The 19,197-nt window shown below is 41.9% G+C and overlaps 1 protein-coding gene across 1 annotated transcript in view; it reads right to left on the bottom strand.

Moving 5' to 3' along the window:
• The window catches only part of GRIK2 (glutamate ionotropic receptor kainate type subunit 2), a 1,557,632-nt gene that overhangs the window by 791,349 nt on the left and 747,086 nt on the right, over positions 1 to 19,197 (bottom strand). The window contains exons 7-8 of the mRNA XM_078648357.1: positions 12,411 to 12,554; positions 3,790 to 3,897 (exon numbers count right to left, since the gene is read on the bottom strand). Of these exons, the coding sequence (XP_078504483.1) occupies positions 3,790 to 3,897; positions 12,411 to 12,554 (252 nt within the window). The remainder of the gene's footprint in view (positions 1 to 3,789; positions 3,898 to 12,410; positions 12,555 to 19,197) is intronic.

Genomic DNA, 19,197 nt, shown 5'->3' on the forward strand with positions numbered 1-19,197 from the left:
GTACCCAATGGCTATGATTATCAGGACAGTCAGGGAGAACTCTGATTCGTATTTTCTGTGGTCTGGGTGGAGTTTTACATTGAAATTGTGCCTGCAGAATAGTCTTGGTGAGATATTCAGCAAATTCTCAATTGCAAAAGTTGAAGCCTATAGCAACCCTGTAGGGAGGGGCATATTCTCCTTTTATGCATCTTGTTTGCATCTTTAAATGCCCCAAATGAGGGAGTCTGTTTGTTCTTCTGTTAAGACACTTTGGGCCATATGTATCAAGCCAAATTGAGTTCGCAAACGCCGAAATTCGCAGAATTTTGGCGTTTGTGAATGCAATTTGGACTAATGGTATGTGTGAAGGAAATCTGCTTTAAAAATAAGGAATCTCAAAATTTGCGATTCCTTATCTTGCGATTGCATTTAAGGAATCGCAATTTTTGTGATTCCTTAAATGCAATGTAAGAAGCCAGAATAATTAGCAAATTGGCCTTAAGGAATCGCAATTTGCCACCAACTTCTAGTTGGTGGTAAGTTGCGAATTCCTTTCAAAATGCATATTTTCTCAATTTTCTAAGTGCCATGTGACGCACACACATGCCTTAGGGCATGTATGTGCGCCACATGTGCACCCATGCCGATTTCAGGGGTGCAACAGGGTGTCCTTTGGACACCCCTGCACCCTTGAAAATATTCACAATTTGCGATTAGCAAATTGCGAATCGCAAATTTCCCCTTCATTCCTATGGGCCTCCTGGCCCATAGAAATGAATGGGAAATTATTCCTTAATTGCGATTAGCAATTTGCTAATCGCAATTAAGGAATTTTAAGAAATCGCTAAAAAGAAGCTGATTTCTACATACATACCATTTTGCGATTTCTAAATAGCGATTCCTTAAAAATCGCTATTTAGGAATCGCAAAACGGAATGTTGATACATATGGCCCTTTATGAGAAGCACTTGATGAAGTAAATGTTTCTAACATGTAGAAGAGCCTGCTTTTAACTAAGTTGCCACTAAATGGTCATAAAAGGGAGTCCACAAGGCCTTCATGCATGATGTGTATAACAGAGACATGCCAGATATTGAGCCTGGTATATCTCAGCAGTGACTATTTTAAAAGTGATTTTTGTTTAATGGGATATCTTACTTTAACTTCCCTGTATTGGATTGGTCTGCTTATGATTAAAAGTCATAATTCAGCTTAGGAAGCAGCTAGAGGCCATCCATGCTCTTTTGTAAAGTGTATCAAACTGTCTTTTTGGGCAATCATAGAGTTGTATTAAATATACTGCAAAGGTGATTTCTGAGAAGCATGTTTGTCTTCTTGAAGGCCAAGGCAGTAACTGTTGGTTCAGATTGGCAAGGCTCTTCCTTCTCTAGAGGCAGCATATAGCTCCTTGCATATTTGTAAACTACCTTTCTGGGGAGTAATAATAGTCTATACATGCTGGCAGGTAGACAGGGAGAAGTAATGACTGTCTACTCATATTGAAATGTGCGAGAAGGGACTGGAAAGGAACAAAAGGTGGCCCTTGCAAAGTACTTTGAAAGTGGTGGAAGGCACACCGCATTTATTCTTTGAAATCATTGCTTAGTCCATATGTCTTTAAACATCCTTGTCAGTTCATGTGCGGAACTGGGCAGTGCGATGCTCTGAGTTCACCATTTTTAAGTGCAATCGTGTGGGGAGCGTCTAGTCAACGCTCCACTCCCAGACACACTACACATTTCTGGATATCAAATTCAACCATTAATCATCCGTTTTAACCTTCTCCATGTTCGTCGTATTTTTACAATAGTATTACCATGCTTTCATTCTCTTTGTTAACTATTCCACGTCTAAAACGAATTGTTTTTGGGGAAACTTCACATATTCACATGTGCCTATCCAGGCCTCCTTATAAATAGGGTCCAATACAACAGGTGGCTTAAAGCAGCAGTTCTTTATTTCAACCCAATGCATTTCGGGCTTTTACCAGCCCTTCGTCAGGGGTAACTGAAAGTCAACAATAACATAAATTATTTTACTATGTATGTTGTTTTTAAATAAAATTGCATTCATCGTGGATTAACATTACACATATGACGCTTTGCATGTGATTTCACAATGACCATTTCTTTAATTAACCCTATTCTTATCTAGTGTTCATCCCCTATTAATCAATATCAGCAGCTTTCATTAGCATAGTGAAACTGAAACAAATATATGTATGTATCTTTGCATTCTTAAAAATCAGACTTTGTTTTTTTTGGGCAATCGTGCATTATGCCCTTCAATGGAAATGAGCAACTGGCAATTCAGACAGCATTCTTAATACAATTTAAACCCCGAACTCATGCTTTAAACAGCTAGCGTTTTTTTAGCTTTCTGGCTTCCCCCAAACATTCTTATCCCTCTCTCAACGGGCATATCCCGCTGACTTAAACAACTTTTCTAACGGGTGCCTACCGACGGTCATTCACCTTTTGAATGATTGTTAAGCATCCACGTATGACCAACCAAAACAGAACTCAATGCGTACCTGCTTAAATTATCATCTCTTACTCCTTGCAAAGCACAAACGTCAGGTTCTCATCTTGCCTGTTTCACCTTCTCGAAAACCCAGCCTGATTTTAAACTATATGTGCTCCACCCACATTCCTTGTGAAAAAACTCCCGAGACTCCTAGCGTCCATTACGTTACTACAATACCCATATTGCATCTGGTCCCCTTATAAAAAAACGATCTGCACACAAAACGTAAATATATCCTGTTAATCATATGCGTGAAATATCGCAATATATTATTGTAAAAATACGACGAACATGGAGAAGGTTAAAACGGATGATTAATGGTTGGATTTGATATCCAGAAATGCGCAGTGCGTCTGGGAGTAGAGCGTTGACTAGACGCTCCCCACACAATTGCCCTTACAAAGTACTGGCATGCACCTTTCAGACTTGTATGTTTATGGTACACAGTGCTATACAAACAGGGCTATATTTGAAGCTACTCTACTCCCAGTCTGTGATATCTCCATGCACGGACTCTGTTGTCTTGCCATTACCAAGAGCTGAATCCCTGAGATTGTTTTAATGAAAACAACATGAAGTGCAGCAAAACAAACACTGGTTTAGATGTGGGGACTTTCTTAGGACTGGGCTTCCTGCCACCTGCTAATCAGAACATACCTAGACTGGGTAAAAATAAAGGAGGGAGGTCCCTGCTGTTTGTCTACCAGGGGGAGGACTAAAGCCTTTGCTTGTTACCCGATTCTGAATAGTCTGGTCATCTTGCTTCTATAGGCTTCTATGTTGAAGAACCAGCTGCCATTTTAAAGTCTACTGTATTGGACTTTGCTTGAGTAAGTTGTCCACATTGCATATAAAATGCTGCAGTAAGCACCATGAGATCACTGGCACTGGGATTCTGAATTGGATTCCTGCTCCCAAATACGATTACAACATCACATATAATAGCTATTTTTTGCAGATGTACTCCCTTGCACATACATTTGCATTAGGCAGTCATTCCAATGCTTAGACATTAAACACTCTGAAAAACACCACACATAAATTCCTGAATCAATGTGGTACAGAATTTGTAGAATTATGTTTAAATCATCTAATTCATTCACATTGGTCAATGGATAATCCTTAGTTACACAATAAAAAAGCAATTTCCCTGAAATGAAGCATATTTTACAGTAATACATATCAGAAACACAGAACAGAAAATAAAAAGCCAATTCATTTTCATTTCATGCTTTTCTTTTTTTTCATTTTGAACAGAAAATGGCTGAACAAGTCAAGTACCTTATCAAGACCTTCTTCTTTCAGGCTGATTATGTCCAAATCAAAATCTGTCCTCAAACCATTGCTTCTGTTAAATGCTATCCTTCCAGTGAGTCCTTCCCAGTGGGCCTGGGGTGAACGTAGAGAACAAAAAAAGATGAAACAATTAATTTCTGAATTCCTGGAGAGGTACTAACCTTAATTAACTAGCATCATGTTTGCATGATTTACAGTGTGAGTAGAGGCCTTATTTTCTGCAATCACCTTCCACTTAGGTGGTCTGTGTGCTGTCTGCCTTGTATTCTAGCCAAGCTTGATTAATCTGCGAATACCTCCAGAATAATCATTTGTTCAGCTAACATCTTCAGATGTGCAAACAACTGACAATTGCCATGTTTCACGAGGTTGCTGAGTCCTGAATTTGTTCCGCTTAAAATACCTAATACAAATGTAAATGTAAATGTAAATGTGTGTATACTTGTAAAGCGCACTGCCGCCCCATCTCAGGGCATCCTGGCGCTGTATACTGCTGTGGAACCCATCCTGGCTTTCCCTGTGAGAGGCCCCCTCCAGGGCAGCCCCATGGTGAAGCCAGGCATCCCAGCGCTGTTGGGGCCGTAATACACAAATTATAACCCTCATTCACAAAGGTTTGGACTCACTTGGGTGTACTGTAAGTGCACAAAGAATAATTTGTCATTCACAATTCAACATACTGAATCCCAGAATTATGATACTGGAGTTTTTGAAGGACAACATTTCCCACCATGGAAGTAAACATAAAACTATGTCTTGTAAAGAGTGGATTAAGTTTCTTTCTAGCATATGAAAATGAAGGGAGTACGCTTTGTTTAGTTTTGTAAGGGGATGGCTTAATCCACAAGAATAAGTTTTCCATTAGAAGAAAATAAGCCTTACGTACACGTGCATTTGTGAATTATTTACTCATGTCGACTCCCCACCTAGAAGAAAGTCTGCCTGAGTAAATTTTGGGACACATATGGCTACTTATGAAAATCTACTGCAGTATAATATTTAAAGGACTATGCCTATGAATCGTTTTGAATCTCCAAAAATTCACAACTTTACTTCAGGATTGAATTTTTGTAGGGCAGTTTTATTTATTTACTTTTCCCCTATGCTTTCCGCTGCCGTAACAGTCTTAAAAATATTTCAAAATGTGTCTTCGATTTGGATATCACAAGATTTGTGCATATGTCATTTCTTAGTGCTCAGCATAGGATCAGTTGGATATAAGCAGAATACTTACATTAAAGAATTATCTAACTGTACTTGTTTACACATTCACATACAATTTGTTTTTATGTTATCATATAACCTGAGGGCTGTAAAATGGGATAAAAGGGGCCATTGGAATTTTGGTTGAAGCAGTTCAGTATAAAGTTTCTATTAAATCTTAAAAGGACTATGGTTTGTTGCACGTGTGTTGTTATGGAGCTTCCAAAGAACGGAGCAGGGACATTAAAAGATTAGTCACCTACAGTATCACAGTGACTTTTAGGTATTGAGTGTGTAGACGATCTACAGAGAATGTCTCATCCAGGTTGGTGATCCTGCTGTAAGGTAGAAGGCTGACATGTGAAGAGTGCCTTAAGAGCTGTCAAACTTGCAGCATTTGTCAAACCCACACTTGAAGATGGACTTTCACTCTACTCACAAAGAGTAGAGGTTTTTGGGGGTCCTAGGACACGGGATCAACAGCTGGATTTCTTGTACCTTGCTCAGCAGCTCTGGGTGCAGAGGTAGCTGGAAGGTCATTAATCACCGGGGCAGGTCGTGCCAAAGATGCTTTACCAGACACTCGACTACTCCAAATTCAGGATACAGGAACACAGCAGCAGAGCTGATCCCATGTCGGTTCCTGTCGCTGTAATGTGCTCACGGGCTGTAGGTGTGAACAAGGAATTACACATCAAGGTCGGTGAAAGCCTTTGAGGCTCACCACCTTGACGACTGTAAATACTAGCCATCCTAGGAAGGAGGAGGTGTAATCTCCTTCCTGCCCAAGACTTTATCTTTGTCCTGAGGAAGTTCTAGCACATCCCAACAGGAGGGCAGACTCTTCTCTTGGTGGCAAACGGCACAGAGAAGCCCGCCAAGGCATTTGGTCACTTTTTCCTAGGGTAGGCACCCAATTAGGATGGCACCCCTGTGCATGCTAGCTACCGCTTGACATGAGAATCATATTGGGGGATAAAAAGCACAGTATTTGACACCAAACACAACATAATTCAGTCATTCTATAATGGAGCTGGCTATCTCGAGTTTTCTCAGTAGGCAGCCCATGTTACTTGATTGACTGCCAGTCACTTACAGTGAAACCTTGTTATGTAGGGTTACTCTAGGGATATATATGTGTGTAAACATACATATCCACACATTTAATGTAATGCACTCTACCTTCTGGGCTTAGGAGGATAACCTTAAGAGTGAGTTACGTATATTAAGACAGTGGTGTGGCGCTGCAGCACATGGTGTGTGCAGAGTCACTCTTGAGCAGACAAGTTTCTTGTGAAGGGCTGTAACAGCATACCTGAAGACACACTTTTGCTTTGGTCACACAGGGTGGCACATTACAGTGCTGCAGCCCTGGTGACTCTTTTGCCACCCTTGCCCTGGGTACCACTAGTACCACAGACAAGGGACTTATAAGGGGGCAAAGTACTTTACCAATTGGGTGTACCAATTCACTTCACTTTTAAGGGAAAGTGCACGGGCACTGGGGGCTGGTTAGCAGGTCTCTGTGCACTCTCAGAGTCAAAAACCAGTATCTAGCATCTAAAATGGGGCACAAAGTGGGGGGCATCTGTAAAGAAGCCCAGTTTCCAACACCCCCCCCTTTGTACAAATGCACAAACGTCCTTCCTACTTATCTACGGGTGGCACTCTAGTTGTTCCCGGCCTAGATATTTAACAGCATGCTGGGCCGGACGTGCAGTGGATAGTGGATCACCCTGGTTAGAGGTGCCACGCTGTTGAAAGAGTTAAGATGGGCCAATTCTTCTCCGCTCCTAAACAGTTGTTATGTGGAGTCCCCCAGGGATCCTCATTGAGTCCTACCCTTTTTAATATTTATGTAGCCCCGCTAGCCAGGGTTGTAAGATCTTTCGGCCTAGAAGTGTTATCCTACGCTGATGACACTCAAATTATGATTACCATCACTGACAGTGTCAAAGCGTCAGCAGCAAACTTAAAAATCTGCATGCAGGCGGTGGCTTCATGGATGGTAGAGAACTATCTAAGACTCAATGGGGATAAAACTGAGAACTTAATTTTCGCAGACAATCAGGAGATTTGGTCCGAGGCCTGGTGGCCAGATACAGCCTCAGTGCCAAAAATCTAGGCATCATAGTGGACACCTCCCTCTACCTGGGCCCCCAAATAAATAGAACAATTTCTAGCTGCTTCAGGATGATAAGGACTCTCAAAAAGATCTTTCAATTTCTCTCCCTCACCTTGCCGGAAACAGGCAGTGGTGGCCCTTGTGCTGTCTAGATTAGATTACTGCAATGCCCTTTATGTAGGGATTAATAGGGGTCTCTTACACTGACTTTAACTTGTGCAGAATGCCATTGCCAGGTTGGTGATGGGCCTTCCTAAATTCCACTCTGTATGGGCTACCATCAGAAACCTGCACTGGCTTCCGTTGGATCGGAGAATTGTGTTTAAAGTCCTGTGCCTGGTGCACAAGGCCTTTTACAACATGGGGTCAGAAGGCATTAAAAAAACAGTTTCGGAGATATGTCCCTGGCAAGCAGCTAAGATCTGCCAGCAAGAATTTGGTGACAGTTCCCAGGTTCAGGAAATCCAGATGGGGGAGGGGTTTTCGCTGGCTGCAGCCAATCTGTGGAATTCCCTTCCTCCTTCAATTTCAACTCTGGAAATTCATTGCTCGTTCTGTAAGGCCTTGAAGACCTGGCTCTTCACCAGCTCGATTCTTTAAACCCTTTTACCTATGGACATCTCTGATCCTGATCCCTATCCGCAGCGCCTTGATGCCCCTGGGCTAAGTTCCTTCTTTACAAAGCCTATATTCATACATTATTTGCTAATGAATGTTTTCTAATATAAATTAAAATACCTTAGAATTCTCACATTCATGCATAAAGTAATTTGCAAAAGTGCCGTTCATACAATGAGAAAATGTCTCACTTGTGAATGTGCCCCATTCTAGTCTTTTTGAACTTTATAAAATATATGCACATGCAACCTAGACATATGATATTTGGTCCACTGTATGGTGAAAGGAGTTTTACTGCAGTGGCTGTGAGAAACAAATAAATCAGTGCTCCCTCTTCCTTATTCCCTCCTGGGCTGTGTGAAATATTTATTATGGAAGCCTAATCTCATGTACATTATAATTATTGGCTTTGGTGTATTTCACATCATTTCTGTTATGTTTATGCTGTTCGTGTAATGTTTGCTTGCAGAAGACGTGTTTGAGCTGAAAAATCTTGCTGTAACAGTAACTGTGTGCTTTGCCTGCATGGGTTGAATAAGCAACTTTGACTGCATGCATTAAGACTGTATGGACAATATATTCAGCTTTTTTGTCACATACGTTTGTATGGAAGTGCATACCTTATGTACAGTTTCTACCCAGATAACAGCCAAGCAAAATGTGTGAAATTAATGACATTACCACAATATTTCCACATACAATGTATGGGTAAAATTCCCCTCTGCTGGCCACCTTCATTCACTTTTATTTTTATCTTGATTATTTTAATGTTTTCACCACTTCTGTTTGTGTGGAATTTGAGCAAAACCTTTGAGAATTGAACCAGGTCCAATGTCTTATGCTGGTGGGCCAAAACCAAACTAACCTACAGCTCCTGAAACCATCTAGAAGAATTGAGTATGAAACACACAGAGGGCAACATATCAGAGTCACAGCATTATATGCGGCATACTATGACTATTATGTAGCCTACTATAGCACGCTCAAAAAAATACATGTGTCAATTCGCAAAGCTATTAATTAGTAGGTAAAGTAGTACTACAGTATTACCAATTCACATATTCATAGATGCATTTCAAAGTATCAAAATATTTGTATTAACTTCTCGATTATTTAAAATCTTTACAGTAAAACCAGCTAAAATCAATGCCTACCCCACATGCCTCCCCCTTCTTGTTACGAGATCCTTTTTGCCTTTAAACCGGGGGTTGCTTTCATGTTACACCAATATTACAATAAAACTCCTTAAAAATAACTATCTGTCTCTTCTTTGCCCATTGGTGTTATTGCCGGTCCCTTATTGTTCGATAAACAGTTTCTGAGCTTCAAGAGCTAAGGATAGTGTATTTATAAACACGCTTCTAAGGCATGTCTAATTAAATGGATAAACTGTGCCACCCTTGCGGGAATATATGTTTTTTGTTTCTGAAAGACACTAGTCTGACTCATCCTTACACAATCTGATGCCAGAGCCCATTTGTGAATAAGACCTGATATTGCCAACTTCCTATCAGTGAAAGTGCAAAGAAGGCACAACCCATTCTCTTTCTACTAATGTTATACAAATATTGCCAGAATATTGCCGTTTATACCCTTGTTAGACAGGGGTGTGCAAAACTGAAGTATTTTGCTTTCACATATGTGAAATCCAGCAAAATTATGCGAAATGGAAATCCTTCATTTCAAGCTGTTTTATAATGAAAGATATCTCCTCGTGTCCATTTTTGGTTCAAGGAAGCATTTAAACACAGCACTGGGAACAAGAGCTGCTCGCATTCAGGTGTTCTTTTGCTGCAAATTTGTACCATCAATGGTGAGTATTTATGCAAAGTGGTGTAATGGTATAATTTTGGGAAATGAGTGTAAGGAATAAAATGCCTAATTTCTGAAATTACACAAATTATGCCAGCGTCATTTAGATTTCGCCCAGGACTAATGTTAGCTGTCTTGCATTGAATTCACAAAAGCATTAGAGAGCCTGTGAAGTCATTCTATAGGATTACTACTTCACACCCTTGTACCTGCCTTTGTGAATTGGGCCTACAATGTGCAAGTGTAACAGGCTGGTCAAAGACGTAGCAGAAGTGCAAGTCATTAGGAATTCAATCTGTCCTCCATCACACAGGTGTGGTGAAGGTGTGATAACGCTCTTGGAAAAATAAGTGGCCTTATGCGTACAATTATTTAATAATATCCACGTTCCTAACCAGTTTCATCTTAAGGATTTTCGAGTCCTTAAATATATTAATGCTTAAACCCTCTTGTGCTCTGTGAGGCCTTTGTTTTTACAAATTAGAACAGTCTTCCCTCTAGGAGCGGAATGTTCTAATAGTCTTAGGGGCATATTAGCAAGCCCAATATCGCCGCTCGGCGATTTAAATATCGCTCTATTATCAAGGACACACTAACAGGCTTTAGCGGGTGTATCCTTGAGATAGTAGCCGTTTTTTATCTTACTTTGCATGTCAGCGATATACATCACTAATGACATGCAAAGTGGGCGTACCTCAGCAAAACTACATGAGAAACACTCGCAAAATCAGCTTTGCGATATTTACAAGGCTGCACCTGACCCACGATGAGGGAATAAAAGGCGCACTAGGCCCGCAGGATTTAACTCCTGCTAGTAATCTGACTTAGCCATCTCTTCAATGGCAGGTGGATTGATGGGCTAAGTACACCATTGCGTATCATCAAGCATTTCCTTTACGCTCTTGATTTATCGCAGGTTTTGACCCGCTATTGCGGTTTATCGCCATCTATCACTGGAATTCACATTGCCTGTGAGCAGCACATTGATAATACGCCGCTAACAGGGCGATGTATTCCAGTGATATGCGGCGATAAAGAAAACAGCAATATACTCAGTTTGCGATAACTATCGCAGATCGTTGCTAGTATGCCTCTCAGAGCCCTCTTAGAGGGCTCTATCGGCTATTAAAGGCACTCCCTTGTTAAACGCTGGAGCGGAACTTTCATGGCCAGTAGACCCCGCTACATTGGGCTCTAAGGCTATATTTAATAATATGTTAAAGGTTGAGAAAGAGAAATAGACTTAAGGTAGAGACTAACCCCCAGATGCATCAAGCATTCATTTTGCGAATCCTTATTAGCGAAAAATAAGGAATCGCTAATAAGTAATAGCAAAATGGTATGCAAGAAGAAATCACTTTAAAAATAGCGATTTCTTAAAATTCCTTATTTGCGATTCACAAATTGCAAGTCGCAATTAAGGAATACCTCCCCATTCATTCCTATGGGCCTAGAGGCCCATAGGGATGAATGGGAAGAAATTTCAATTTGCGAACCTCAATTAGCGAATTGCAAAATGAGAATGCGATTTCAAGGGTGCAGGGGTGTCCAAAGGACACCCTGTTGCACCCCTGAAATTGATCTGTGCACATATGTTGCGCACACACATGCCCTTAGGGCATGTGTGTGCGCAACATGAAACTTTGAAAAATGCACTTTAGTGCATTTTTGAAAGTTTTTGCAAATTATCATGAAGTTGTACTTCATGGTAATTTGCGAGCCCTATTAGCGAAATTGCAATTTTTTAAACTTTAATGCATTGCATTTAGGGAATCTCAATTTGAGATTCCTTAAATGCAAGTAATCGCAATTTAGCGAATTCTCAATTTGCGATTTTTGCATTTGGGATGATGCATCCCAAATGCAAACAAGCACTGGCGTTGCCAATAGGTCTCGCATTAGGAAAGTTTAACCTATTGGTATTGTAAATGACATAAACTTTCCTAATGCGAGACCTATTGGCAACACCAGTGCTTGTTTTTCCTGCGATGTTACTTGTATTCAGGAGGCAGCTCTCTAAATATGACTCCTCGGCTCCGTGTCAGTAGCAAGTTTTTTTTCCTGCGATGTTTGTCTATAGTAGGCAATTGATTATTCATCTATTTTGTGTACATGAGTGTTTAATACTTATCAGTGACTCTAAATTCTTCAGATAAAGCCACTGTTTTACTTTTTACGTTGGTGTGCACTGCTCGGTTTTATATTGTTGGTCCTCTAAAGCGCGAGACATGCGTGCAGCCCGGCCTGTTAAGCAAGATGCACCCTTTGAAGTCACGGCCTGCGGCCGTGAATAAGTGAGGGCGGGGGGCGGGGCAGCGGAAGCCTTTGATGAGGCAAATGCTGCTGGCAAAGCTGGCTGGGGAGGGGTAAAGTTTATGGCCCAAAAGCGCGTGCCTGTGGCCACGTGAACTCGATGAAAACCGCACGAAAAAAGCGGTGGTTTCACGAGAATTTCGAGCACTTGAATTCTCGCCATTTCCCATTCCTTTGGAATTGAAAAGGCGAGACCTAAAAAATACCGCTCGCAAAGGGGCAGATTCTGAGAATCTGCCCCTTTGCGAGCGGTTTTTAGCTTCATGCATCTGGGCCCTAGTTCACTCTCCATGGGGCCCTAGCCACAGATGGTGGGGACACTGAGCAATTGCCCACTTTGTCCCTGCTTAAAACGTAGCTGATTTAATTCTAACAAAGGTACTCAGTGGTACACTCTCCTTAAGACAAACAAGCAGAGCCACAACAAAGCTGAGAAAATAAATGCAGCGCCTGGCGTTAAGAATGTTTCTTTTACAATCTTGCACGATGGTGATGAAACAAGCGCCGCCGTCATACATATCTGTTTGATTCATACCTCTTTAATGAGACTGATAAAACGGGCCCCAAAGCGCCAAGGCTTGTGCCGATTACACTGTAATGAACTGACAGTCATCTGCGAGAACTGCTGCACGGCCACCGACACCACGTGTACCGCGTCGTACATCAGAGCGGCGTCCGTCTGAAAAACACAAGAGGAAATAATTGGCTTCAAGGCGAACGGGCGCATGCGCAACTGGTAGAAGAAGAAAAACGCAAGGGTAATGATAACAAGATCGGGATCAAGCAGCAATGCTTCCTTCTTGGCGCGCACATACCACATTACATACATTTCACAAACATGTAGGATCAAGAACCCTTCTGAGAGCTTCCTTTAAAACATTTAAAGCAATACATTAGTAGCCAACCTCTATGTACCCTAACATTTCAACAGAAAATGTCGTTGTATATCGAATGAAAATGTTCCCGTGCATTTAGAATGCAGAAACAAATGGATTACCCTAGCTAGACAAACGAACTAAGAGGGTTTTTTAATGGAAGGCCTATTCGCTCATGTTTTTTCTCTGAGTGTCCGTGTTTCTGCTTTCTTAATTTATTTCCTTCTGTTTTCTTCCTAGCCTTCCTTCAACTTTTTCTAGTTTTTTAAATATCCTTCAGAGTTTTAGTTTCTTTCTCATGTTTCTATTTGTTATTCTTCCACCCTTCCTTTCTCATTCCTTCTACTTCCCGCCCTATTGTCTTTCTTCCTCTGCTTTTGCTTCTATCGTTCTTATTCGTCTCTATATTCATTTCTTAATTCTCTATCCCTCCTCATTCCTTCAGTCCTTATTTTCTGCATTCTCTATTCCTTTATTCCTTATTCGAATTCTTCCTTCCTTCTTCCCACTTTCTCTCTTTAACTTGCGTCCTTATATGTTCTCCTTCCTCCGGTCTGAATGCTCGGACACATATTTTCATATTAGTTTCTTGTTGCCTCATTCACTCTCATCCTCCTTCCCATTCTTCATTTCTTGCATCGACACTTCTGTTTCGTTCTTCCCCGTTTCGTGATACTTTTGTGCTTCGTTAGTTCCGGCTGTACGCTCTCGTCCTCACTCCTTCCTCCCTATTTTGCTCTATCCTTTTCTTTCTTCCTCCACCCCTAACTTCCTAGCATTCCTTTCCAGCAGTCAATAGTGAGCCAGGCATGCTTATTTTATTACCCTGTTGAGAGTCAGATGTGAGTCCAGCTCTATCGTTGCTTGTGTTAGGAGGGTAGTTGTGAACAAACAACCAACTGGCATTCATAGCTAGGTTTCTGTTCAGTTATAAATGTGTGACTTTCCATTCCCATCCATCGTCAGCAATTATGATGTTCCCAGTGGTTGTAATTTACCTGCAAACTGAGTAGTACAGTGTGGCAGCTTTGCTGTGCAGTGGCGGCTCCTCCGCTAAGACAGAAGAGCATCACCCCACTGCTCTCCGAGCAGTTGAAAGAGGAAACGTAAAATGATAATAGCGTAGCGTTATTATCATTTTTATTTTTCCTACAGCAATGGCTCAGTTGGGGCGGAGCTGGGCTCTGTGACTCCAGAGCACTTCAGGGGGAAGGACTGGTGAGTGCACTCTATAAGTGCGCATGACACATTGGCCGGCCCTCTTGGGCAGGGCAAGCGCCACAGGCACTTTGCATGCTCTCCACCCAGGCTGCATTACTGCCTGGGTGGAGAACATGCACTGCCTGTCTGAGCATCGAACCACGGCACTCAGACCAATTACAATGCTGCATTGGGTATACCGGGTGCTTCGGGTGCTTCCTCCTGCTGGACTTGAGGAAGATGATGAGGACCAGGTAAAGGCGGCAGCCGGTGCAATTTCAGGAGTGTGGTTTAAAAAAATATATTTTTCTCCCCCCGCCCTACCACTCCCGACCGGTAGCAGCCACTACTGGTAATGCCACATGCATACTTACACATACCACATACAATATTTACTTAAAACTGGAAGACACTGGACATTGGTCTGAATCAATTTTACTTCTGTTTATTATAAAAACCGCCCCGAAGAACATATACTTTTTGGAAATTAGCAAAACTAGGTTACACCAGATCATCTCCCATTTCGAGGTGAGACACAAACACCTGCTCACTTATTTAGAAATGCAGTTACTACCTCGCGAGTAAGTGTGAAACAACGACAGGTCATTTCCCACATGTTTTCTGGTAATAATAATAATATTAATAAAAAATAATAATAAGTAGAAGAATGATTGTATGTAGCACTTCATACAGCACTTTAGTCACTTCTAAGCACTGTAAATATTAAATTCAAACAACTTTATTTCTGCTTAAGGCATAAAAGTAAGCAATAAATAAATACAGTCATACATAAGCGCAATAAAGTTATCAAAATCAATAAACAGCCTACCCGCGTCCCTTATTTACAGATTCAATATTTCATTAGATTAAAGTTGCTAAAACAGAGTTCACACTATAAAATACCATAAAATCATTATAAAAATGTGCACAGCTTAAAGCCTTAAAATCACTTAGCAGCAATAATGGCCCTCCTTTTTGCCCTCTGTAAATAACAAATGTTAGATTTAGGCGGGCATTGAAATTACAAACTCACATTCCCAAGTGAATTAAATCATTTGCCACTGAAAACACCCATTTGAGCATTTCTCTACTGAGTCTCTGAATGCAGCGACTTTCTCTCGATGAGATGCACATACAACAAACTAGGTACATTGAAAGGGAAGCCACGTGGGCAGCTTCGTGGATATGAACTCTGGCATCTGGAGGGAGAAAGGCCTTTTTCCCCCTTCCCTTTCACATAATTAGTGAGCTGTGAAATGAGTTCCATAATGGATGGACACCCCCGAGACTCGGTGTTTGTCGCATACAGCTTCCTTAATGCCCTGCTGCTGCGCGATACAGCCACAAGACTGACAAGTTATTGCTCTATGGTGACATTAATGTATGCTTCCTTCCCAGCCTCTTCCCCAAGGGCCTCCACCTGGCTTCAGTGTATTAATAGCCACTAGAAACACACTGGTGTCGGTAGGCGCGGCTGTGGTTAGCACATTTGGAACAAAGCTCAGATCTATATTTCCACCTGACCTTCAGCCCCTAAGTAGTGCATGCAACTGAAAGTTCTACAGACATCCCTTTTTTAAAAGTTTTATATAGCGCAAACTAGACCCGAAGATATCAGGTATTAGAGCTCTTTACACGAGCACCAGTTTCGTTGCAGATGGACACGTTCATTTTTATTAGGCAGAGGGAGATTAAGGGCCAGATGTAGGAGCCATTTACCGACCGGTAACGGCCGATTTCGGGCGTTACCGACTGGTAAATGGGTTTTCGGTATGTAGGGGCACTTTTTTACAGAATCGGTAAATTTACAGATTCGGTAAATTTACCGATTCTTGAAATACCGAATGGGTATTTTTACCGATTCTGTAAATCTGAGATGTAGGTGGGACTCTTCCCAAAGGCCCTACAAATTCGGTATTTTACCACCCAATCCAATTGGGTGTTAAAATACCGAATTCAGGTGTGCATGCACATGTGTGCATGCACACCTATGCCATGTGACAGACAGACATGCCCTTAGGGCATGTCTGTGTGCCACATGGCGCACATGTCAATTTTTGGGGTGCCAGAGGGTGTCAAAGTGACACCCCCTGCACCCTTGCAGAATTCGGTATTTACCGATTCGGTAATTACCGAATCGGTATTTCCCATTGACAGCCCATAGGAATCAATAGGAAATACCGATTCGGTATTTACCGAATCGGTAAATACCGAATATTACCGATTCGGTAATTCCACATCTGGAATTACCTACATCTCCCCCCCTCTATTTTACCACTTCTTAAATACCGAATCGGTAAAATTCGGTATTTAAGAAGTGGTAAAATAGATTTACCTACATCTAGCCCTAAGTAATTTACCCAGAATCACAGGATGTTGAGCATCGTTGCCCTTGCTGTTATTCAATATGCTTAACCTTCTGTAAGCCTACTTAAAATACCGAATTTTGTTGTGAAAACAAGAGGATGCCTGCAAGTGACAATTATAGGAATAATTTTTATTTAGGCATCTGACTTTGGGAATATATAAAGTGCTGGCACCCACCCCTAGGCATATTGGCGCTATCGAAGCAGCTCGCAGCATAATCCGGTTGTAATAGTTTGGCGTTAATTAACTTGGCGGTAATGAGGCATAAGAACCGGTTGGGGATTCAGCCCATAAGTGATTTATACCGTAAAGAAAGACTATATATTATTCTAAACGGTTCAGTCTCAAAAAAGTAAAAAACATTGTGCAACAATGAAGCAATTGTATCCAAATGTGGTACTGACTTATACAGGATGTAAATTAAACATCCTGCCTAAATCTATTTCATACTCTATGGATTATACACAACACACATAACATCATGTTGTTCTCATGATTGCTCTTTTCTGTACCGCTGACAAATTGGTATTTTGAGCATGGCAGGTGGAGCCAGTGATGGCGTGTGTTGTGTGCGCTGGTAACAATGACCAGGGAATTTCAATGGTGTCCGTCCTTGAGCCAGAACCATAAATCAATTTCAAACCACTGTTGCATATGTTTTTCTCCTTCCACCATGCATAGTGGTTGTGCCGGTCAAGACCTGGCCTGTGTTTACGCCCCCTTGTCAACCCACTGTGGACGGGCAACCCTGGTCCAACTCTGGTGCGCACAACCTTCATCTGTGCGATGCAGGAGGTCGCCATCTTGGTCTGGGATGCAGTCAGGTCTTGCTACAAACCCTTATACCCATTACTCAGTATCTTTGTTCAATAATTTTCTCTGTAAATTGTAGTGATGTCAGTGGCAACACCTTAGGTAATGTCATCAGTGATGTAATGTGTGATGTCATACAAAGCATTAGGGGGTGGAGTGAGCTATAGTTTGTCTTGTGAACCATAACTGGCGTATATCTTTGGTTTGTCGTGCATGAACCAGAACCAGAACTACGTTTCTAATTGTGTTTTGTTTTTTTGTGAATTTCCAGTTTTTATTTTTATTTTGCACAGGTTTTGTACACATGACCGGCACCACACTCACTATAGGCAGTCCACCCTCAATGAGCATATCCCACAATGTGTGTGGCTCCAACCCCAGTGGTGAGGGAGCTGACCCAGAACTGGTTAGAAGTGACCACAGATGAGGGTTTGCGCATTACCCTGGCTATCCATCCCGGGTGGGCCTACAGGCTCTATACAAGGGAAGAAGGGTTTTGCCATCTGGGATTTAGGAAGAGAGGGGCACCGTAGGAGTGTTTGCAGCGGGGACCACAGGACCCACTGCAAAAGTGGGTAGGATTACACCTTAGAGCTTTTTTACCATTGGTTAGGAAGGGTCCAGGACTCACCGCTGTCCACAAGCCAGTGCCAGGCATGAATGTGGCACCCCATGGCACATTTTTCAGAATCCTCTGGTCCTGTGGAAGAACAGACAAAGGACTACACCTGCTTTATCAGACCTGTGAGGAGACCTGAAGGGCTGGACCTGCTCCTACTTGTACCCAAGACAAAGAAGTTGTCTCCAAGGGTATGACCATTGACCTCCTGTTAAGCTACAGGGACACAAAAGCTGCAGGAAGCCCCCTTTTTGAAAAGTCCAGCTGACCAGTTTCTACTGGACCTACCCTGGAGCCTGCTGGCACCTTCTGCTGGAGTGATTTCTGACCGCAGTGCTGTTCCTGAGGCCCTTGGACCACTGGTCAAAGTGAACCCCCCCTAACATCCCTGAAAAATCTGTGACTTAGGACATTTTTAGACTGAAGACCTCTGGGACAACCCTGTCAAACCAATCTGACAAATGTGTGTTGCTGCTTTGCTGAAGAAACAAGTTTCCCTTGCTCGGAGGTTCTAAGCAGCAGCCAATCCGATCTTGCAGTACTTCGCCGAGCAGGTATCTGGCCTTGTGAAGCCCTCTTCAGATACACTCCACCGCCTTTCCCCTCTTGGGGATTCCAAGCACTGAAAAAGTCCAAAGGTAGAATTTTGGGTGTCCCAAAGCATTCATTTCCCATCTTAATCCCCATAGGGTAAATTGCTGATAGCAGCAGTGTAGTTATTTTTAGGTCAGACTTTCAATGGGAAAGGATTTTTTTGTTTTCTTAATAACATTGGTACAATTTTAAGAATCCACCCAGATTTTTTCAAACAAAATGGTCATCCTCTCTCGCTCCTTCTTGTTAAGTTTTGCACTGTTCCTTCTAGTGGGGGGACAAGGAAAAGGGTGTTCCCACAACATGATTTCCCATTTTAATTCCCATAGTATAGATTGCTCTTTGATACTGAACAAACTGCTGCACAGATTTACTCTACTTATAGCACAATGTTGGGGCTTTACTCAGAAAGCATGCCTTTTAAATTTGGTGTAATTCCAATCAGTAGTTTTCAAGACATTAGCATGTAAAAAGGTGGTGGTGGGCATAAAGGGGTTAACCTGTACAAAGTTGGAGATCTCTGCACCATTGGCTACAGAAATACCTCCACTGCTCTCAAAAGTAAAAAAAAAATAGTCTGTTCTGATTGGCAACAAGAGCATTTTCTCCTGCTGGCCAATTTGGTACCATGGATCCAGAGAAGGATCTGTGGTACCATAATGAGTTGATTGGCTGGCCAGAAGGCTTCACCCCTATCAAACTCCACCCCACAGATCACCCCCCAGGTGATCCCATAATCTTTGCTGAAGAACTAACGGACCTTATAGCATGGTTCTCCCTATGATGTGCAGGTTGAAGTTGCCTAAAAACACTAGAACAACACAGAAAATGCCACAGTCTGTAATGTAATAAAT

Source organism: Lissotriton helveticus, chromosome 6 (assembly GCF_964261635.1).
Source record: "Lissotriton helveticus chromosome 6, aLisHel1.1, whole genome shotgun sequence".
NCBI lineage: Eukaryota > Metazoa > Chordata > Amphibia > Caudata > Salamandridae > Lissotriton > Lissotriton helveticus.